Raw genomic sequence first — 25,061 nt, 5'->3', positions numbered from 1 at the left:
TACATTAGATAGTATGGGCCTTTCATCACAGCAGATACAATATATATTTTTTACTTAACGAAGTCGTACAGCCTTTACTAGTCTCATCAGTCAGAGAAGGTCCTTAAGCAGCACAGTTATCATTTCACTGGGCGCTGTCATCCATGTACTATCTTCTGAATGCCAGGATCACAGAGAACTATGTGCACCAGTTGATAAATGTCCTGAGCTCTACAACATCTTTTCAACATATCACTGTAAATGTAAAATGGTTAATTGTTGGACCATTACTTCCTTATCACGAATTCCCAAACTTCTTGGGGTCATACCTGGTAGATTTACAAAGGTCCAAATGGGAAGTATGGGTATGAGGGTTGGGAGTCAGCCATAACCTGTCAGAGAATCACTAGAAATTCAGGAACCCCCTGTCAAGGGTTCAGAGACCTAGTTGGTGTGTATGGTTACTGTCAATTATGTCAGTGTGTACCCATTATAAGAAAGAAAAATTTATTTCTAGAGTCCCCTCACTCACCGGGGTTTCCCCACGGTGACATGCTTCATCATTGGGGCCATCCCAGTTCTCTACGAAAAGGGGCGTGCTGCGACTAGCGAACTACGCAGGAGCACTTCTTTGTGAAATGACTATGTGTGGTGTAAAGTGTAGTGATGGTGGAGTGGGTGTGATTAAAAATACCGTGCTAGTGGGCCTAACCAATTTATTTTGCTCCTAGTTTGGTATAATTTAAAATGGGGTAAACACTGTATTCTAACCTTAAATTTGGGCTAGATCAGTGTTACGGTCGACATGTTTCAAGCTCCCCAAGCTTTTCATCAGGACCATACAGGGTCCAGCCCTGTATTTGCCACTCCTATATTTCAATGAATAAAAATTATAGTTGTGCTATGCGCTGTTAATGATTAAACATGCGTTTTATACATACGATTTGTATCCTACGCGTATTTCTGTAAAAGAGAATGACACTTGATTAGTGGCAAACATCCCCCTCAAAAAAGAGCGAGGGGATCACACATGCAGCTCACTTCGTCTAGGGCGTGGGTGTGCCTTGGGCACCATATTGGTGCGTGCAGGTTTACAAAACTGTGTAAACATGAAAGAACTGTGAAAAAAGTGGTTTCGTGATTCCACACAAATAAATGACACAGGACTTAACGTGACTATAGACAATACACAACATATATACACAGAATATTTGTCATGGCAAATGGTATATTTACATGTGTAAGTGCTAAGTTACACTTCATGGTCTCAGGCGAGGGCAGGATCGCCTCGTGGAAACATTGCTGTGAAATTTTAAGACGGGAGTTACATTTCTTTTCATTTATAAATGCACGTTGCCATCTTTAAAGAGTTCAAAACCTTCAGAAGGGCTTGAAACATCTGCTTTGTTTCGCAATATTGTACTTACTTCCTATCGGCGAACCCACTCGGTACTACCTGTTCAATCCTCACCCGACCGCATATTGATGCTGGTAGGGTACGCCGGTGTATTTAGAATCACCGCGCTTCCGGGTTCAGAGCGTTTGTGAACGCTAGACCGTTCAATATGCGGTGGCCATCTTAGAAGTATGTCGATGATGTCGACACGAGTACGTGATAAAAACATTTGTAAATTTTTGTTTAGCCATGTTTTGGAAAAAGGAGTTTTTTTAGAGTGATGGACCAATGTTGAGTTTTCATTCTATGCAATTTAGAGCCCAATCTTAGAAAAATTAATAAAAATTAATAGGTCGATATTTATTTAATTCAGATAGGAATCTGAAAAATAGGGTTGGGCCCAACTGCATGAGTTAGGTTAGATTATGGGTTCTGTAGTAGTAGAATTTCGCTGTTCTATTGTTGGGTATAGTTCAAAATTGGTCAGAGATATTTTATGGAGAATCATGGACCTCCGTGGTCTATTGTTGTTTCTCATAGTTATGTTAGGTTCTGAAGGCGCCCCATGGAATTTCATCGTTGAGCCCAAGCGTGTCTGTATGCAATCGATACACCCATCTCTGTTCTCGTTCATGGAGAATTCTCTCAAGGTTGTCCTTATTTCTCACTGTTTCTAACACTACCCAGGTCAGATCATTAGGTGTATGGTTTTGCTCAATAAAGTGGGTAGTCATTCTGGTGGTGGCTCGTTTGCACCTGATGGTGCTTCTGTGTTCCACTATGCGGGTACTGACCTTCCTCGTGGTCACCCCTACATAGTATAAGTTACATGTGCATGTTATTAGATATACCACTCCACTGGTATTGCAATTAGAAAAACCTCTTAATTCCCATTCTGTAGTTAGCGGTGTCCTGTAGGACTATTGCCCCGCCTTTGTCGGCTGGCTTAATGGTAATGAGATCATTCTTTGAAAGTTCTTGTATTGCTGTTAATTCAGCCTTGCTGGTATTGTGAAAAACTTTCACTGTATGTGGGTCTAGTTCTTGCACCTCCTTCATAACAATAACAGAGATGCTCTTTTAGAACCAAAAGAGAAAACTGTATCAGTGAACACAAGACCAATCTGTATCACCACATTCAACCAAGTTTCAGACACAGTGGCTAAAATAATCAAAAAACATTGGCCCATGATCAATAGTGGGGGACTAACCATACCTACCCCTATGTTTAGCCACCGACGGGGGAAAAACTTGAAGGATTTCTTGGTTCATACTCGCCCCATATCAACAAACCAGACAATAAGAACCCAACCACTACCAAGTGGACATTTTCCATGTAGCAATTGTAGTGTTTGTCACTTGACAGCTGTAACAAAAACTGTGACCTTCAACAACGCTACAAAATGGGAATTAAGAGGTTTTTCTAATTGCAATACCAGTGGAGTGGTATATCTAATAACATGCACATGTAACTTACACTATGTAGGGATGACCACGAGGAAGGTCAGTACCCGCATAGTGGAACACAGAAGCACCATCAGGTGCAAACGAGCCACCACCAGAATGACTACCCACTTTATTGAGCAAAACCATACACCTAATGATCTGACCTGGGTAGTGTTAGAAACAGTGAGAAATAAGGACAACCTTGAGAGAATTCTCCATGAACGAGAACAGAGATGGGTGTATCGATTGCATACAGACACGCTTGGGCTCAACGATGAAATTCCATGGGGCGCCTTCAGAACCTAACATAACTATGAGAAACAATAGACCACGGAGGTCCATGATTCTCCATAAAATATCTCTGACCAATTTTGAACTATACCCAACAATAGAACAGCGAAATTCTACTATTACAGAACCCATAATCTAACCTAACTCATGCAGTTGGGCCCAACCCTATTTTTCAGATTCCTATCTGAATTAAATAAATATCGACCTATTAATTTTTATTAATTTTTCTAAGATTGGGCTCTAAATTGCATAGAATGAAAACTCAACATTGGTCCATCACTCTAAAAAAACTCCTTTTTCCAAAACATGGCTAAACAAAAATTTACAAATGTTTTTATCACGTACTCGTGTCGACATCATCGACATACTTCTAAGATGGCCGCCGCATATTGAACGGTCTAGCGTTCACAAACGCTCTGAACCCGGAAGCGCGGTGATTCTAAATACACCGGCGTACCCTACCAGCATCAATATGCGGTCGGGTGAGGATTGAACAGGTAGTACCGAGTGGGTTCGCCGATAGGAAGTAAGTACAATATTGCGAAACAAAGCAGATGTTTCAAGCCCTTCTGAAGGTTTTGAACTCTTTAAAGATGGCAACGTGCATTTATAAATGAAAAGAAATGTAACTCCCGTCTTAAAATGTCACAGCAATGTTTCCACGAGGCGATCCTGCCCTCGCCTGAGACCATGAAGTGTAACTTAGCACTTACACATGTAAATATACCATTTGCCATGACAAATATTCTGTGTATATATGTTGTGTATTGTCTATAGTCACGTTAAGTCCTGTGTCATTTATTTGTGTGGAATCACGAAACCACTTTTTTCACAGTTCTTTCATGTTTACACAGTTTTGTAAACCTGCACGCACCAATATGGTGCCCAAGGCACACCCACGCCCTAGACGAAGTGAGCTGCATGTGTGATCCCCTCGCTCTTTTTTGAGGGGGATGTTTGCCACTAATCAAGTGTCATTCTCTTTTACAGAAATACGAGTAGGATACAAATCGTATGTATAAAACGCATGTTTAATCATTAACAGCGCATAGCACAACTATAATTTTTATTCATTGAAATATAGGAGTGGCAAATACAGGGCTGGACCCTGTATGGTCCTGATGAAAAGCTTGGGGAGCTTGAAACATGTCGACCGTAACACTGATCTAGCCCAAATTTAAGGTTAGAATACAGTGTTTACCCCATTTTAAATTATACCAAACTAGGAGCAAAATAAATTGGTTAGGCCCACTAGCACGGTATTTTTAATCACACCCACTCCACCATCACTACACTTTACACCACACATAGTCATTTCACAAAGAAGTGCTCCTGCGTAGTTCGCTAGTCGCAGCACGCCCCTTTTCGTAGAGAACTGGGATGGCCCCAATGATGAAGCATGTCACCGTGGGGAAACCCCGGTGAGTGAGGGGACTCTAGAAAGAAATTTTTCTTTCTTATAATGGGTACACACGGACATAATTGACAGTAACCATACACACCAACTAGGTCTCTGAACCCTTGACAGGGGGTTCCTGAATTTCTGATTCTGACTGGAGGCCGACCTAGTCTGGTTTAACCTCCTTCTCTCTCCCCCTTCTTTGTTGAGAGAATCACTAGACACATAATATTGTCCGTTTACATTATATAATTATTTATGAAACACTATTATTCTACACATTTCATGAGTAAGAACAATAGTGAGAACTAGGAACAGCTTATCAAATAATCTGTACAAAAGGTCGAAGGATAGCTACTGCGAAATCATACTCCATCAAATAAATCTGATAAATTGGTCTATTCCTACCAACACTTTAAGTAGCAGATTTACAGCATGATTGGATTAGTGTGTTAATGTGGAGTCATATAAAGCTCTACGCATATCTTTCATGATGTTAGGCCCAAAGTCAGAACTCAATATTCCAACATCCCTCCAGCAACCAGTCCATGTATGTAACTCCTACTGGTTGCGCCTTTCTTGTATTAAGTGCTGTATGAAGCGAGGAAGGCTTAGCTTGTGCTCAGCTCCTGTTCTGCCATACCGGATAGTGAACAATACTTCTGCCAGTGTATATGAAGTACATCAAAGCTTATTGCTTACTGTTCTATATCCCTCTCCATCCTTCAGTACAGAACTTAACAAGGTAATTTCTTCTGCCATTCTGGAGAAGGTTAGCATGAGCCTTGGAAAAAGTAACAAAAAAGTACATATTTTGCATAGAAATGAGTACTCCTAAGACTTTATATCTTGTGCTTCACACACATTAAAGAATTCACTGCAAACAAAATGACCATGTTAACATATAGCAAAGCCTGTGTTGTATGTAACATTATAAAAAAACATTAAAAGCCATGACACACAACACCATTATCTGTATTCCCTTACCAATGTTACATCTTTCAGCTCCTTATTTTTGGGAGGAAATCTTTAGGTTTCGAATCAGAGAAAGTAGCCTCTACTATGGCATGATCTGTTCTCACTAGTCTTCTAGTAGGTCCCAAAATTGCTGCATTGTGTTCTGAACCTCACACCCTTACTATACTTGAAAGGGATACTCTAGAGATTTAAAATGTTCTGCCTCTTGTGATGGTAACCCATCTAGTTGTTCTTCATGAGTTCAATACTTTTAGAGCGTCTTGCTTTCTAAGTGCGAGCAAAGCATACTGAACCCCTAACACGTACAATTCCATATGGTCCTCACTCTCTCGCTCTGCCCTACAGCCTTGTATGGATATCTACACCGGGATTAGTGTCTTATTATGTCCTCAGCAGACTCTGTCTATCGCAATCATGAGCATGTTACCTCCCCTTGTAAACCAAATATCCCTTCATAAAAGGCTTATTTGACAGTTAAACGGGCAAACTGGGACTTCCACCAAATGGATATATATCTCTATAAGCTAGGTAAGTTGTGAAATAGCCTATTGCACTTGAACGAGTAATCACAAAAGACCAAATAAACAGGGCCATTTTGCCTAACCAGGTATGTAGACTCACAAGTATCACAGAGATTCTTCAGGGTTCAGACACCGTCTCATTTACAAGTGATGTCAAGGCTCTAAATGGGATGGGATATTATGTCAAAAACACAGATGCCCTGTCCACCCAGTTTGGAGAAGCTGGTGTTACTGATGGCACAGCTGGAACTGGCTCTGCCATCTGGAAAACTCTGTTGGTTGAGAGGATATCAGTAAAATGGCCTGCTGTCTGTAAATGTAAATTGTGGTAATCTCAGACTGAAAACATTTGGAATGTCCCCAGCGTGCTGGAACAACACTCACAGCATGCTGGGGACATTAGATTATATTTTTCCTGGAAATAGTCAGCTACTTTGATGAACGTCTCCAGGAATAACACCAATCATAGATTTTCTGATCAGTTAAAGTGGATAATTTTTCCCCCTGAAGTTGCCTCCACCGTGTGTAAGAAAGTTCCTTCAATGGGAAATTGCCCAGAGCCAAGGTGGACATGCTTAGATAAGCCATCCTACGTAGAAATAAGGCCCACAGTCATCTTGTTGATACACTGGTTACACAAACGGATTTAATATGTTGAGCTATAATTCCTCCTCAAAAACAGACTACTGTTTTGTCCCCTGCATGGTGTACAGACATTATCTCCTGTCCAGACAGCCCAGCTGTCTATCTGGTATCCTGACTTTTATATTTTATTTTGGCTCCCGCAGCACACTAATATAGCATGTGCACAGAGTCCTGGAATATCCTTGACTATGTGAGGTCCTTGACCTGTGAGGTGAACTGGAGAGGTGTATCAAGCATCCCCTCGTTATGTGAAGACTACTGTCATGTCCTCGGTGCAGTGCACAGAGCATTCGTGGCAGCAAATGTTTTTAGAAGGATCAACAGTATTACCACACATTTTTATCTGTGTCGCTGGAAGTGAGGCCTACTGGCACCACTTGTGTAAAGTTCCACTAGGATGTGTTTGCCATGACCACTGACCTGGTCAGTGTTACTGCTCTCCCACCCTGCAGCTCCACTACTAAGGGTTGGACCCCTGAGCCCCCTCAAGGCTCTTGCAGGGTGTTCGAGGCTTCTGCCTGCACTTTATCCCTTGTGGCCCAGTGGGAGAGCACTCTGCTCTTCTGCTGCTCCTTTTTTCTTTTTATCTTTCTGTTTTTCTTTCTCGTTCTGTTTCCTTTCCTTTGTGTTTCTTTCCGTTTCCTCTCATTCCTCTTTATCCTGAACCGTTCTTCCCAAGCTGCCGCTGCCCCCACGGCCCCTCCCCCTCCATTGTGTCCTTCCAACCCCCCCATTCCCTACTTAATGGAGGCCACGCCACGGGCATGCAAAAGGCACTCGTCCACGACAAGCGCCAGGGACCCTAGTCCTCCGACCCGCCTCCGCTATGATTCCAGCACCCTCCATGCTCTCAACCCCAGGCGCAGCAACAACTACCAGGTTTCAATGCCGAGCAGCACCCAAGGCCCGATCTCCTGCCGACACTGCAGCTGCACCTTCACCCACCTCTGGACCCCAACAGCAGCCCCCAGCCTTCCAGATGTCACCGCTCAGAAACCACTCAATTATATCCTCCTCAACGTGCACTCCCTAGACAAGCAAGCAATAGAAATCTAGTACCTTACCAACACCTTATCAACACCTACGCACCCCACGTCGCCTTCCTCACATAAACCTGGACCAACACCAACTCCGCGCCCGATATCGCCACCGCCATTCCACACGAAAACAAATCCGGCAGAAGGACCACCCCATCCACCCAGGAGGGGGCATCGCCATCATCCACAAGAGCACCCTCCGCATGACGACCACCAGCTACGACCTTCATGGAAAACCTCCACTTCCAGAGCCAGACCAACCCTCAAAAGGCTCTCTGCGGAACCCAGCAGGCCCCCCCCCTCCTTTCACCAACACCATCACCAACCTCATTGCACCTCACGCCCTCGCCTCTACAGACTACATCCTCCTCTGAGACCTAAACTTCCACCTGGACAACCACCACGACCCCAACACCACCTTGCTACTAGAGAACCTAGCCAACATAGGAGTGAAGCAACTAGCCACTGCCCCCACGCACACAGCGGGCGGAACAGCGTTTCCTACAGTCATACCACAGAACTCCTGTGGACAGACCACCACTGCATCCACTTCTCCATAAAAAAAAGCCACCGCACACAAGCACGGTCACCGCTTCGCGGGTAGAAACTAGAACAAAGTCACTGAAAACCAGCTCACCTCCACCCTCATCAGCACCACACCACCGACTACTTCAGACACTTTACACCGTGGCACGCGGCCAGAAGTAGACACATCAAGAAAGCAAGCTAGTTCACCCCTGCACTCCAAGAATCCAAACGCTCATGCCAACGACTTGAAAAGACATGGAGGAACAATAAAACCTCAGAAACAAGCACCGCCTACAGAGCAGCCACCACAGAACACCACCAACTCATCAAATCCACAAAGAAGAAGAAATCCCTCCAAGACTGACTCCTCACTAATGCTCATAAAACCTAAGAACTCTTCCTCATCATCAAGAAATGTGCCAAACCCTGCGCGAAACAGACATCCCACCCTCCCAAGACAACTGCAAAGACACCTTTTTCTCCTCAAGACTAAGATGATCTACGACAATTTTGATAACTAAGACCTCCGCACTGTTCCAGCTCCCCCCTAGTGACACCACCCAACAGACCCTGCTCACTTGGACCCCACTCATGATAGAAAACACCCTAAAGACTTTGAAGAGCATACAATCCGGAACACCCTCAGAACCCTGCCCACCCCACATCTTCCACAGAGCCGCCACGGCCATCACACCCGAATTGGGCCAAAGGGTCAACTGCTCCCTCGAAACACCCACATTCCCCTACGACTGGAAACATGCCAAAGTCAACCCCCTCCTAAAGAAACCTTTGCAGACCAGACGGACCTCAAAAACTTTAGGCCCATCTCCCTGCTACCAATCTTAGCCAAGGTCATCGAAAAGGCCATCAACACCCAGCTAGCAAACTTCATCAAATCCAAATCCTGGACATCTCCCAATCAGGATTCTGCAGCAACTACAGCACTGAGACCACCTATTTGATGCTTCCGTTGACATCTGTTCCCTCCTGGACCAGGGCCAAACGGCAGCCCTCATCCTCCTGGACCTCTTGGCTGCCTTAACCACCGTCTCCCACCACACACTAGCCACCAGAATCCACAATGCCGGCATCCGTGCAAAGTCCCTTGGCTGATTTGGCTCATTTCTCACCGGTAGAACTCAGCGAGTCAGACTCCCGCCCTGCCTTTCAGAACCAAAAGAGACCACCTGTGGATTGCCCCAGGCACCCTCCCTCAGCCCCAACCTCTTCAACATCTACATGACCCCCCTCGCAACAATAGTCAGAAACCACAGGCTCAAAAAAGTCTCCTACGCCGAAGACACCCAGGTTTATCCTCTCCCTCACCAACAAACCCATCACCACCAGACACAACTTCCAAGAATGGATCAAATCAGTCACCATCTGGATGAAGAAGAGCTGCCTGAACCTCAACTCCGAGAAAACATAAGTCCTCATCCTTGGCTCCATCCCCCCCCCCTACCTCGATGGACCATGCATACAATCTTGGCATAATACTAGACTTGTCACTCATAATGAACCTCCAGATCAATGCTGTTTCCTCGGCCTGCTGCAACACCCTCTGCCTACTCGGAAAAACTTTCAGATGGATCCCGTCCAAATCCAGAAAAAGGGTCATGCGCGCTCTCATCAGTAGCAGGCTGGACTACGGTAACGCTCTCTACGCCAAAATCAACAAAAAAACTACTTCGCAAACTCCAGAACGCCGCGGCCAGACTAATCTTATCCTAGACATCCCCCGTAGCAGCCACATCGCCCAACACCATCACGATCTCCACTGGCTTCCAATTGGAAGAAGAATAACCTTCAGACTCTTCACTCACGCATACAAGCCCTCCACAACACCTGGCCAACATACCTGAACAACCGCCTCTCCTTCCATGCACCCAACAGACACCTCCAATCAGCTGACCTCTCTCTGGTCATCATTCAACGTGTCTACAAGACCAGAACGGGATGAAAATGCTTCTCCGATCTCGCAGCCAAGGCATGAAAAGACCTCCCCCACTACCTCCGGCAAGCTCACACACTGCTCCATTTCAGGAAGGACCTCAAGACCTGGCTCTTCGGATGACCCCAGCACTCAACAGTGCCGCCCTTTCCCTCCAGCTCCTTGAGACCCTCGCAGGGGAGTAGTTGCGCTTTACCAACCCTGATTGATTGATTGATACCTTGCACTGGCATCCCTGATTTATGTCAAGTGCATTTGCAGAGCAGGCAACACGTGGTGATTAACTGTGTGGCTGACAGAGCCTGATAAATGGGCAAGTAGGATCCATTCTAGATGCTCCTGGACCGATTTAGTACAAGATAGAGAGTGAGACCAGTTCTCCCAGACAATTGAAGTGTATTGCCAACATTGGTGTGGCTAGAAGCAGGAGATCCAGACACTGAAGCAGGGACGGTGGAGGCAGCAATGCCTTTAGAAATTCCAAGCAGCTCCTGATTAGTCTTCCCGAGCCCTACCATTTAGTTGATGGTAGGGGTGAGGCATGGAAAGCAGTTTCTGTGATGTGAAATGAGGACGTTTGTAGGTCAAGCCTGCCCTTTTGTTTGCCACCTGATGTCAGCCAGGTGCAGAAACCTCCCAACTTATTGTGCCCGTGTGATTGGTGTTCTAAGCTTGAGACTGACCCGGTGCTACCTGGCATCACTCTACACAACAGCTGTGTTTGGAGGACAGCCTGAGGCTGACACCTGAAAGAAGAATCACCACAAACCAGTTCTGTAGTTTGAGACAGTGGATCCACATCCCATTTTTAGAAGTTGTGCAATAAGCAGGACCCAAACCACCCCACTGTTTTCCACTTCAAAGTCCTAGTGTTGTGCAGAATACTTAAGGGCTGCAGTTCAACCAGCACTGATGTCTGCCTGACAGCCAATCTCCCAGGGGTAAGAGGATATCACCTGAAGAGTTTACGATCTACTGCAGGAGCTGTGGATCGCACTGAAGCAGTAGAAGCTTGCTTGCCTGCTGAGAGAGTGAAGGAGTCTGCCCAGCCATGCAAGAGGAGCGATTGTCCAAAAGGAGGTAGGCCCAGGGTGTCCCTGGTGTCCAAGGAACGTACAAAAAGAGCTGACTACCTCAAGGAATGTCAAGAATCATTAGTGTGACAGAGTCTTCCTGCTCGCTCACCACGGTTCCCGACAGGATCCGCTACAACATTTGTGATCTGTATGTCCAGATGGTGGCTACAACTGTTTTAATCATGGTAGACCTGGACTGGGCCACAATTGTCATGAGCATCATAAGCACAGACTGAGGCAACAACTGCTTTGATCATCGTACCGCCAGTTTATGCTGAATCCACCTCCATCCAGATCAGGGCTGCAACTGCCATGATCGGCACTAGCCTATTCGGCACTGTGTCTGCCATTGACCCAGGGCAGTGTGATGTTTACACATACCCACAATTAAAAGAGACTGTCCTGGTCGAATCTGCATCTGTGCCGAAGATGCAGCTTCCAAAATCGAAATAAGGGTGGGCACCTAGTCTGACGCAGCCAGTACCCAGCTGCCTTGTAAACTGCCCCACAGCAGATAGGGAGGGGACACCCAAGAATGAGGGATCAATCTTGTGCATACCCAATACACCAAAAGGGGTAAGACTTGATGAACAAACCTGAACTGAGTAGCTTACAAGCAGCACCTGTGCTGATTTCCAAACAGGGTGGGGCACCAGAAAGAGGACAATTGGGAGTGAAAAATGAGGATCAGGTGATGTAGCACCAAAAAGGAGAATAGCACCAAGGGGAACTACCTGGTACAGCTAATTGGACGGTATACTATTTACTACAACTGTGTGATTAAAATTACTTTTTTCTGTAAAAAATAAAGTTTGGCTGAATATTATAGTTATTGTCTCTGTTGGTTAATTGTTGAGTGATGAGCTTGACCACCTCCCTGCACAGCCTGGAACTGCTCACCCCACTACCTTGTTTATCTAGTGTAGAAATGGTTGTGCTTGGCCAAGTCTACAAATCGATAGTAGGATGGGTCCCAGGACACCAATGGTAAATGACCTAAACTGTCCATGGTTGATGCCCAGTAGCCTTGCCCGCCCTGTGGCTCACCAAAGGGTGTCTGACACAGGTACAGCAACTACATTTGTAGAAACTACTATTGTAGAAAGATAAATTCTGTGTTTGCTTAAAAGATTATTACATATCAATTACACTTAGAAGCTGCATGCTACCTAATAAAAGCGAAAGAATATAACTTACCAAACTGCAGGTTTTAAGTCTATAATTGTTTCTTCAGGAAGGAAAAAGCAGTTACTGTGGACCGACTGGAGCATCTCAGGAGAAATTGTTTTTGTTACATCATAATAATGGCCAAACCGTGAAGTTGTTACTGGAGTGACCTGTAAAATACAAATTTACTGTTATTTTTTTCCCTTTTTTGTTGATACCGAATAGGCTGTACAAGTATTATCATTGCACCTTCAAATGGAGATAACATTGTGGCATAATCTGATTTACCCACCTATGTGGGTAAATCCCCACATAGGAAGCAAGAAATAAGCCTAGACCAGTAAACACACAATACAATCTATTTTCATGTGGGAGTCCTCCTAGAGCAATGTGTTTAATTCCCTCAAAAGAGCTACTAAGCCCCATCTTTGTTTTGTATATTCCCTAGAGGGAAGTTTAATTGTCCCCAATCAGTGCTAAGCAATATCCACACCAAGGTATTTCAAGTAGTAATGTGGTATACTGCGAGGCATCTATACCAGCTGCCAACTACAGTTGTGTAGTAGCAAATAGGAGTCATTGGTAGGAGCCAGCCTAGGTGGATGGGGAAGGCTCAGGCTGTAGGGTCACCAACTTTAGTTCCAACATTAGAACTTGCAGGCTGCAATACATCTTATCATAGATGTCAAAGGAGTGCCAAAGAGATACCACCTTAAGTTGCCTAATGGTATCACCACCACTATGTCATAAGCTGCAATGTGGTTAACATTTAGGAGGTTGCCTGGCAATGGATTAATTCTGCTAGAAGTCTGTGAACAAGAACTGGAATTCTGGCTTGTTGACATGGAAGGTATATAGCACGTAAGAATGAAAGCAAACTGAGGCATCACAAACGGTCAGCCTTGTTTCCCATATTTAAGCCTTTCTCCTAAAAAAAAATGCATTACACTTTTAACAGGTCTAAGCCATTGACTCTGATCATAAATGAAGTCACATTTAGTTAGAACATGATCCAAAGAAGATCAGGAAAATAAATGCCTAAGCCAGAGAACCACCATGAGGAGATTCTGTTAAGAAAGCAGTGTAGGGGGGAAGCACGCAGATTTCTTTAGTGGATATGGTGCACCAGAGGTGGACATTTTCACTGCATGTCATAGTGACTACTGTGAGAAAGTGGATTATTAGTTAGTGTGGATGGTAGTCCACCACAAGTAAAAATGTCACTATCCTGGTTAGGTCCAGTAAAGGGGTTCAGTAATTTAAACATGAGCTCGGCCCTGGTAGCTGTAGCAGAGAGCAGACAGGCTTAACTTCAGAAAATGTGTAAAGTATTAAGAAATACTGAAACTGTTAATAAGTAGGATACACAACACAACAAAAACCCACTCCAATGTATAAAATGAGGATATGTTAATGAACAAAACGACACCAAAACAACAAAAATCCAATAAGGGAAACCAGAGATATGAATTATTAACATTTTATATAGAAAATGGTGTCGGAAAGCGCCCAACAGCAGGCCATTGGTCTTGCTAGACCGGGGCAAGGGTAAGGTTTAACGTAAACTGCGACGGAGCACGGATCGTTTACAGAGACCAAGTTAGTCCTAGTTGGAGGGTTTATCTTCTGACTTAGTCTCTGAAATTGAAGTCACAAATCCTCTGTATGACTAGGCAGAAGATTGTGGCTCAGATGGATTCCACAAGGCTAGCTAGTCATGGGACGAAGTCCTGGTGAAGCTGCTGACTTACGCAGGAAAGCTCAGATCAGGACAAATTCAAAATTTGTGCCCAAGGAAGGTCCCTCACTAGACAGATGCGTTTGGGCTCTTCACCCAATGAAGATTTCTACCTTTGGACTTATTCACGTTTTGGGGCTCAGATTCCTCCAGAGGGGCAAAGCTGCAATCTAAAGCCATACAGGGCTCCTTGAGGCCAGATGTCTTCTCTGCAACGTTCAGGCTGAAACCGATCTGCTGCTGCAGAAAAGGTCTGAGGGGGAGCAACCTGAATCTTTGGCCCAGTGGCAACTCACCTTCGTTAGATTGACTTGGAAGATTGGTTGCGGTCTTCTGTCAGCTCTCCAGGCAAACATCCTTCAAAAAGTTTCTAAGTCCCAGATTTTAGGGTTAGTCAGAAAGAGTACACTTTGACACTTAGTTAAGGACCCAAGGACTAGAGACAACACTTGGTGGTCGGTACTCACTTCCACTTCAGTTGAAGCCACCAGCAGGGTCCAAGGCAGATCCATTTGGAACTGATTAGCTGGGCTCTTCAGGAAAGTCAAAGTTCAACTTCTGTGCCCCATCAGCTTAACAGGAGGTCAGCCAACTGACCCTGGGAGTCCACTTCTTAGACCTCTCTCACACAGCTCAAGCACAACAGCCAACCTCAGAAACTTAAAGCCGTGCCATCATACCCTCTCAGCAATAACAACACCATCAGGTCTCTAATTGATGGTACTCTTCCGAAATTCATCCAGTTTCAGGAATTATCATAATGTCTAAAGTAAGAGCTGCAGATCATCCCAACCAGAAACTCATTTTGAGGTCTGTCCTATCAATTTCAACAAACCCTGCTACCTTGTGCTTGATAAAATAACAGCTTTAAAGTATGGTTTTCATAAACGGTTGAAAAATGAACAAATCATTCAAGTTGCTACAGAAAACAAGAGGCATGGATATGTACTATGGTTTCCCTGATCCAAAAGTCAAGAAAATAATTCAGTCAAGGTACAGACTAAAAATGTAATCGGATTTGTCCTATATTAGCTTCCAAAATAATGAAACGTATATATATATATATATATATATATATATATATATATATATATATATTACCTACTGGCAAAAGCCAGTAGGTATATATAGTTAGGATTTTTTTCCTATGGGATTTTTGAAAATTCTATGTCGAATAACTTTGGCGTTTGAGGACAGAATTGGCTGAAATTTTCAGGAAAATGAAACATTTTGTTTCTGAGCAGCCCCTGAAAATTTGGCCTCACTTTTAGCCTGAACAGCTGAATGGATTTACACCAAACTTGGCAAAATTGTAGGGACTGGTAGCCCGATGTGCCTTTGCTATGTCTCAAGATATAGGCTCCAGTGGTTTTTACGAAAATTAACTTTGAAAAATATATATTGGGCTACATTGGGCTATATATATGTTGGAGCCCAAATGTAGCCCAATGTAGCCCAATGTAGCCCAAAGATGGCCACCAGAGACAAAAAAAAACAAATGTAGCCCAAATATCAGCCAGATGTAGCCCAACTATAGCCCAATGACAGAATGTCCCAGAGTGTTCTAAAGAACAACTAGAGTGCTAACAGTCCTACTTATTACAAAGGTATGGCACACCTGAAGCCATCTTGATTGGAATAAAGTGGTAACTCTTAAAACATTTAATTTAAAAAGGAACAAAATGAGGGGGTTCATTTTGCCATAGAAAGTATGATTAGCGAATATATGACGAAATCCCGCATACCATCAGTCCGCAAAAAAAATCCCGCATGTACTATTAGGCCGCAAATTAAAATAACGAAAACTTTTAGAACGAATATGCCTTTAGCATACACTAAACAACTAAACTACCCTAAACCCTAAAACACTACCCCCAGCATGACCCTACACTACACAAACAGTACAACACTACCCTAAACCCTAAAACACTACCCCCAGCATGACCCTACACTACACAAACACTACAACACTACCCTAAACCCTAAAACACTACCCCCAGCATGACCCTACACTACGCAAACACTACAACACTACCCAAAACCCTAAAACACTACACCCCAGCATGACCCTACACTACGCAAACACTACACTACCCAAACCCTAAAACACTACACCCCAGCATGACCCTACACTACGCAAACACTACAACACTACCCAAAACCCTAAAACACTACCCCCAGCATGACCCTACACTACACAAACACTACAACACTACCCAAAACCCTAAAACACTACCCCCAGCATGACCCTACACTACGCAAACACTACAACACTACCCTAAACCCTAAAATACTACACCCCAGCATGACCCTACACTACGCAAACACTACAACACTACCCAAAACCCTAAAACACTACCCCCAGCATGACCCTACACTACGCAAACACTACAACACTATCCTAAACCCTAAAACACTATGCCCAGCATGACCCTACACTACGCAAACACTACAACACTACCCTAAACTCTAAAACACTAGCCCCAGCATGACCCTACACTACGCAAACACTACAACACAACCCTAAACCCTAAAACACTACCCCCAGCATGACCCTGCACTACGCAAACACTACAACACTACCCAAAACCCTAAAACACTACCCCCAGCATGACCCTACACTACGCAAACACTACAACACAACCCTAAACCCTAAAACACTACCCCCAGCATGACCCTACACTAAACAACCACCACAACTCTACACTACACTAACACAACACTACACTACACAACACTACACTACACTACACAATCACTAACCCACGAAAAAATTAACACAAACCCACTTACCTCTCTCGTCATCGTGGTTTTCACAACGCAAATGCATTTACCATACATGCCTTTAAAACGTAATTCTTTGTAAAGGCATGCGCGATAAATGCACATGCGTTTTGAAAAAATGCGGGATAATGGTATGCGAGGTCAATGACCTTGCGGGATAATGGTATGCGGACTGAAAGTCTGCGGGATAAAAAATGCGGGAAAATGGCTGCAAACCATGATTAGCAGCAGACTTCCCTGGTGAGCACTAGCTTTACTACAGTGATCTAATGAGCAACTAGAGTGCTAACATTCAGAATTTATGGCAAATGTGTGACACATCTGAATGCCTTCTTGATAGAACCAAAGTAAACAAGCATTGAAAATGCAATAGATCTCGCCCTAGTTTAAGTTAAAGCCATTCTGTTTGTAATGAGGTGGCTTTTTAGCTTTGCTTTTATTAGTGTTTTTAAAACTTTCATGTAAATAACATGCATATGTATGCATATATGTATATGTATGCATGCATTTATATTTATATAGATATGCAGATTATATATGTTTATATATGTATATTACCTACTGGCGATAGCCAGTGGGTATATATAGTTAGGATTTTTTCTCTATGGGATTTCTGAAAATTCTATGTCTAATAACTTTGGCGTTTGTGGACGGAATTGGCTGAAATTTTCAGGAAAATGGCACATTTCGTTTCTGAGCAGCCCCTGAAAATTTGGGGGGGGTTTCGTCAAGGGGGGGGGCCGAGAAAAAAGGGGGGTCCCAAAACGCGTTTTTCCCATTCATTTTTCCATAGGGCGGTTGGACTCACTTTTAGCTCGAACAGCTGAATAGATTTACATGAAACTTGGCAAAATTGTAGATATGGTTTGCCCGACGTGCCTTTGCTATGTCTCAATATATGTGCTCCAGTGGATTTTGAGAAATTAACGTTTAAAAAAATATATATATCTGTGACAGCGCTCCGGTTAGCGCCCCGGTTCGCGTATCTGACGCGTAACGGAACTTCGCGAAGCGAAGCTGATTGGCTCTCCGGTGTCTGTCAACATTCTAAACAGTCCGGAGCGGCCGCCATCTTGTCTCTCGGTACGATCGAGAGACAAGATGTGGTGAAAAACGAAGGGGGAAATGAAGGAAAGGGGGCAAGGTAGACCACTCCTGACCCCCTAGGATTGATGAGGGGGATATTAAAGTGCCCCGCGGGGCAACAAATAAAAAAAAAATTTTTTTGCGATTTTACGCCGTAGAGGCGCGTCCCGGTACGCGAACCGGGCAGCTCACCGGGCAGCTAACCGGCAGCGTAGCTGTCAACATTGTAAACAGTCCGAAGCGGCCGCCATCTTGTCTCTCGGTAGGTTCGAGAGACAAGATGTGGTGAAAAAAGAAGGGGGAAATGAAGGAAAGGGGGCAAGGTAAACCCCTCCTGACCCCCTAGGATTGATGAGGGGGATATTAAAGTCCCCCGCGATTTTTCGCGGTAGAGGCGCTTCCCGGTACCCGAACCGGGCAGCTAACCGGCAGCGTAACGGGAGTCCGCCATCTTGTGTTTTTGGAGCGTCCGGTTCGCGTACCGGGTAGCGTCCCGGTAAGCGTAACAAGGGGAAAACCAAGAGAAACCGTAAAAAAAAAATTAAGGGAATAGATTTCCAGCAAACTTGGCAAAATTGTAGGGACTGTTTGTTTGATGTGCCTTTAAAAGGCCTCAAGATATGTGCACATGTGGATTTTGTCTAATTAAGGTTAAAAAAATATATATATCTGTAAGCGTGCTCCGGCACGCTTACGTTACGGGTTTTGTTTGCGCTGCAGAGCCGTACGTCACGGTTATGCGACGCGTCATGAGGCGTCTCACGTGGCTACGTGATACGTCACGTAATAAAGAATATATTTTACAGCTATAGATATTAGCTTTTAAAAAACCAATGAAATTCACTGAAAAAACCATAGGTTATAGACCATATATAGTTAGGAATTTGCATTTACAAAACCTTGAAAATTCACTGAAAAAACCATAGGTTAGAGACCATATATAGTTAGCTGGACATTTTATTGACACAAAACCAATGAAATTCCATATATAGTTAGTTGCACTAACTATATATCGCGCACCCGCAATCCACTGCTGATGATGTCACATATTACATCATTCATGACACGGTCAGTGACATCACTGATGACATCACTGATGACATCTCAAATGACATCACTGATGACATCTCAAATGACATCACTGATGACATCATGACACACCAATACCAGTTACTACATACGCACTCACTGATTCCTACGTCTACACACACATTCACTCATTCACCCATACAATCACTCATACATACAGTCACTCATTATTACAACACTATCATATGCACTCATACACCTATGCAGACACTCACACACTGCCACTTATCCATGGAGTTACTCACACACCTAGTCAGTCCTGTAAAGAATCAATCACACTTCCATTTCCTCATCTATACAGTTAAACACAGAACACCATACTTCAGTGACATCACTGATGACATCACTGATGACATCTCAAATGACATCATTGATGACATCTCAAATGACATCACTGATGACATCATGACACACCAATACCAGTTACTACATACGCACTCACTGATTCCTACGTCTACACACACATTCACTCATTCACCCATACAATCACTCATACATACAGTCACTCATTATTACAACACTATCATATGCACTCATACACCTAGTCAGTCCTGTGAAGAATCAATCACACTTCGATTTCCTCATCTATACAGTTAAACACAGAACACCATACTTTTCACACATATACTAACACATACTTACTCTCTTATACAATCACTGATACAAGTACACATTGATATGCACAGGGTCACACACCTCCCAGCCAGCCACACACACACTCAGTCTTCCATACATACACTCATTCTTCAATATGTAAAACATATTTAAACTTTACAAAAACACACAGACACTAGATGATGTCATCAGTGATGTCATTTGAGATGTCATCAGTGATGTCATCAGTGATGTCATTTGATATGTCATCAGTGATGTCACTGACCATGTCATGAATGATGTAATATGTGACATCATCAGCAGTGGATTGCGGGTGCGCGATATATAGTTAGTGCAACTATCTATATATGGAATTTCATTGGTTTTATGTCAATAAAATGTCCAGCTAACTATATATGGTCTCTAACCTATGGTTTTTTCAGGGAATATATATATATATATATGTATATATATATATATATATTACCCAGTGGCAGTTGCCACTGGGTAGTTACAGCAAGTTCAACGTTTCCATACGAAATGCGTTTTTTTGTATTGCTACTAACTTTGGCCCTGCTTGATGACTCTCCACAAACCTTTCCAAATAGGTCCCAAGTTTTTACTAGTTCGTGCATTGAAAGTTTCAGGGTGATCTGTCAAGCGGGCCAAGAAAAAAAGAGGGGTCCCAAAATGCATAATCCCCATGCATTTTCGATAGACTTCACTAATAAGCGCAAGGGCAAAACCTGCTGAACGGAATTACACCACATTTGGCAGTAAGCTAGATCTTGGTCCGCAGACTGTGCTTTTTGTGATTTGGTTTAAATCCGTTCATTAGTTTTTGAGAAATTAAGGTATAAAAAATATTTGTATATATGGACAACAGTCATGGGAGCACCAATTTATAAATGAAGCATTCTGATTGGCCCAGGAAGCTTTTTTCTCTTGGGCCATTTTCTCCCGCAAGAGTGAGCGCTGTGAATGGCTGTCAGCAACATGAGAAAAATGTTGCTGGCAGCCATTACAGGACGCAGAGACTTAGTACCCTGGTCTGAAAAAAAAAATATATATATATATAGATTACGAAAATCCTTAAAAAAGGGAGACGACGCCATGTGCGATAAACTTGTTTATTTCACCAAGCCGCCATTGGACGCGTTTCGGCTGATCCCAGCCTTGTTCACTAATAGCGAGGCAGTATTTAAATAATGTCTTTATTTGGAGAAATTTTGACTTGACTGAACTTTATCATCATTCAGTTGGAGCAGCCAATCAAAATTCAGCGAGCAACTCTCCACAGTGATATCGTTGTGATATTTCAGTGCGAACATCATCCACTTGTCACTTGAATAAGTTACATTCTTGGTACTTTGGTCTTGCTTTATTCAGATAAATATTGTTTTTATTTTCTAAACTGGTATGGGGTCCTTTTGTAGTGTTTTCACTGTGTGTGTATGTATAATTGCTTTAAACATTGTATCCGAGATAAGCCTGACTGCTTGTACCAAGCTACCAAGGGAAGTGAGCAGGGGTTATCTTGGGTGTGTAACTCTCTTAGCCGGACTAGAATAAGGGTCCTAACTTGGACACGGTGCAAGCCACAATCAACTATAGTCCCTCATTTCTAACACTATTTATGACAAGCACAAAGTCATCAATATCTTATCATTCGAATTGTGATGTGCCCTGGAACCATCATCATATGAACATCCTGTTCCCCCGAGGCCAGCAGCAGTTTCACATGTAGAAAGCCAAGAACCAAAGTGGAAGATCAGCAAAAGCTTAGAAAATATTCCAGTATCACATCCCTCAGCAGTTCCAAACTAGTGGAAGATCTGCTGGAGGACTAGGCGTGCCAAGGATAGTTGCAGGATAGTTGCTGTGACAGGGGCACTATCAAAGTAGAATTCCCCATGTCAAAAGAGAGTAGGCGCAACTATGGCTTGTCAACCAGATAAAAGTCATTAGTTGGTGAAAGAAAAATGTAAGCATTTGAAAACATAACCAATAAGCAGTTGTATCAGGAAATAGTAAATTAAAAGCCATGGAACACTTTGCCCTATCAAATGGTATGAGTAAGCAATCAAATGAAAACTTTTGTCTAAATGACCAACAAGCAGTTCAAAATATCAACAGAACACCCTGTTAAGAAAGGAAGCTGGCCATTAAATGTCTGGGCAGTCTGCACATGTCTGAGCAAGACCTTTTTAATTAATCCCCAAAAAAACACAGCTTATGTTGTTCAAGTATATGAATCTCCTTGTACACCCAAACAAACTATATGTTTTTCAGCACCTTTAGAGCTATAAATTGACGCAAACTCAGCATAAATATCTTATTGCAGCCTGTAAATATCATGAAAAATATTGAGATACAAATTTGCAAACAAATTTGCATAATATTTTTTGGCATTCTCTAATAGACAAACAGAAAAATCACACAGAACTTTCGAAGGGGATGTCGACTTGAATATCTGGAGTCTAGCTAAACCAAGTATGAGTGGATTTTCCTAGGGAATGGCACCTGCAATTAATTATATAATATTAACACAGATCACACAATTGTGGAAGTATCACTGTTTATGGTGAACTCTTCATTTGATGACAGATATCAAACTCAGGGCAATATGGTTGTTTCCTTGAATCTTGATCACACAAGAACACATCCCTCCCGCGATTTGAACTAAATTTGCATTTCCTAAGGTCTCCTGGGTGTGGGGTTATCAGACATGCAGGGGTTCTCTATGGGTTTGAGCTGGCCTCCACACACTAATGTTTTTGATGGGGGATGCTACGGGATGTCTGCTATATCTGGGCCGAGGCATGGCTGGCAAAAAGGGAAACCTAGCAAACCCCAAACATTTCTGAAAACTAGAGACAGAGAGATATCCACTGTGATGTAGCTTGCATGAATCAAACAAGCTTTAGTACCCAGCATCCCCTGCAAACATCAAAGCAGGCTTAAAAAAAAGTCACAATGTCTTCACTTTTATATGGCAGAAAACTAGCGAAATTTCAACAAATGGGAAAAATCCGCCCATCTAAATGTTCCTCCCAGCAACAAAAGTACTCCGCATGTGCAGGTGGGCCTAACAACATTGGACAGAAAAAAAGCCAAAATTGTGACCACGTGAAGACAATACTGACAATATATTGATTTTACAGTGTTACACAGTTGGCCTTACCATTCAGTTACAGGTTACAAACCCACATTTGTGAGGTACTGTTTTTAGTGGTAGAAGTGTACGAAACACTGGGTGGAGGGAGTTCTGCTGTTCCCCCAAGCATTCCAGAATTTTCTGTTACAAAAGGTGAGGGATTTATTTGTAATAATTAAGCCTTAACCTGTGCAGGAAATTTCAATAGGAAAAAGTGGTGTACCATCCCCGGAAGCCACCTCAACCGGGCCTACTCCAGGTGAAATGTCTTTGTTTAGTATTATTTCCTAGATGTCAATGACCCCAAGCCTAGATGTCTGTTTATGTGCGGCAGCAAGAATCTAGGCACAGTTTTGGGATTTTTTCTTAGGCAAACGAAAAATATATAAAACAGAGTCTGGGCTCCTTATTGGGGCACAGATGTGTGTGGCTGCACCCAAGCAAGGTGCTGGGTGCTGTTTGGAGTTCTTCTGAGGCTGTCAAAAAATCCCAACAGCATCTTGTCTCCTTACCAGGGCACAAATCTGTACACCTTTACTCTAGGAAAGAATCAGACAATGCTTGGATTTTTTTTCAGGCAAATGAAAATCCAAACAGCTCCCTGCTGGTGGAGAGACACGACTCCTTCCTAGCACTAAGAGATGAAGGAGCAGTCTGGAATTTAATCATTAAGTGGGGATTTGAGGATGAGTTCCTAGGAATAATCGCATTGCACCCCCTTCCTGTAGTCTACCTCCTGGTTCATTTCTTTGTTGATGTGGAAAAGATGACTGGAGACATGAAATTCATTTAGAACTGGGATTAGGAAAACTCAGGGGCTTGGCTAACACTGGTGAAGACACCAATTCCAGAAGGCACCAACAGTTTTATTACCAAAGAAGGAAAAATAAGGGCCCTTTCACCCCATGAAGTAAGGAAATTCAAAATGACACTGAGGAAAAAAAGGATGAATTGCCTAAAAACGCCCTTAATCCTGACCTGCAGCATGAATGCAAGGGAAACTTTTTGGGAAAGAACCACAATATTGTCAATACCAAACTGGTACCTCAAAAAGTCGACAGTACCCACTGAAAAGAGAGGCTGTGTAGGAACGACAATTTAGCCCATGGTTTAGCCAGCAGTCTTTAAAAGAAGGCTGGCACCTACACACCCTCCACAGGAACTGGTAACAATCTGAAAGTATGTAGAATCCTACTTGTCCAAGCCAATGGAGGTAGTAAACCATGTTCTTCTGAAATATGAGGATAAATGAAAACGGAGGAACACAGAGAGAAACTTTTAAAATCTTGAAACTAGGGATCAAGCAGGATAAAAAAACGCTTATGACATGTCTGAAGAGACCAGTATCCAAACTAGGACTGTAAATCTAGTTATTATATCAAACAAGTGCGTGATGCTCTACCAAAAGGAAGAATTGCTAAATAAATGCAATCACAAATAATAAATGGAACAGTGAGATTAGAAAGGACAGGATGCAATAAGATCAACAATCTAAATCCAATCATACGTAAGCTGAATCTTGAGAGAAGAAAGAAGATGTCCCACCCTAATAGATAGAATCTAAACTTAATAGGTCAGTTCACTTCAATGGAAGATCATTCTCTTTACCAGACTTGACATCTTAAGGAAACAGGCAACCAGAGCCCAAGGAAGAATAACAGATGAACCTACCAAATGTTGATTATGTTGATATTCAATTGGCCAGTGTATAAACAAAAAGACCCACAAAGACTTTTTTGATTTACTTCAAAATAACAATGTAACTACAGCCCCCCCCCCGCAACCACACATATCTTCTTAACTGCACAAACAGAAGCTTGACTAAAAATAGAGAAATGGCCAAAACTCGCTGGCACATGTGGCAATGATCAGATTTGTCCTATTAAGAAATACTTTAGGAATCGTTTTTCTTGCCTCCACATTTTGAAATTAATGATGCACCCAATAGTGGATTTATTGTGGGTGAAAATGAGTGGGTAGATTAAGAGCTTGGTGACAATCTTGAAAGCACGCAACTGCTCTTAAGCAATTCTTCTCTGCTGAACTTCATATAACTCCTACTCTAGGCTTCAATGAAAGATTATTTTGCCAGACCATGACCACCTTACAGGGCCAACTGCTGCCTAACTGAACAAAAGGCACTAGAGAGCAGGCCTCATTTCATTTGAATGCAAAAGGTCACTTAAGGTTTTCACCTTA

The 25,061-nt window shown here is 43.1% G+C and overlaps 1 protein-coding gene across 7 annotated transcripts in view; it reads right to left on the bottom strand.

Annotated features, from left to right (window-relative positions):
• ELP4 (elongator acetyltransferase complex subunit 4) overlaps positions 1-25,061 on the bottom strand; it is a 1,619,784-nt gene that overhangs the window by 868,877 nt on the left and 725,846 nt on the right. For all 7 annotated transcript variants that reach the window (XM_078680831.1, XM_078680837.1, XM_078680832.1 and 4 more), the window contains exon 5: positions 12,445-12,584. In XM_078680831.1, the coding sequence (XP_078536957.1) occupies positions 12,445-12,584 (140 nt within the window). The remainder of the gene's footprint in view (positions 1-12,444; positions 12,585-25,061) is intronic.

The sequence above is a fragment of the Lissotriton helveticus genome, chromosome 3_1 (genome assembly GCF_964261635.1).
Source record: "Lissotriton helveticus chromosome 3_1, aLisHel1.1, whole genome shotgun sequence".
Lineage (NCBI taxonomy): Eukaryota > Metazoa > Chordata > Amphibia > Caudata > Salamandridae > Lissotriton > Lissotriton helveticus.
Note: the sequence above shows the minus strand (reverse complement) of the source record. Positions and strands in the feature narration are given on the sequence as shown.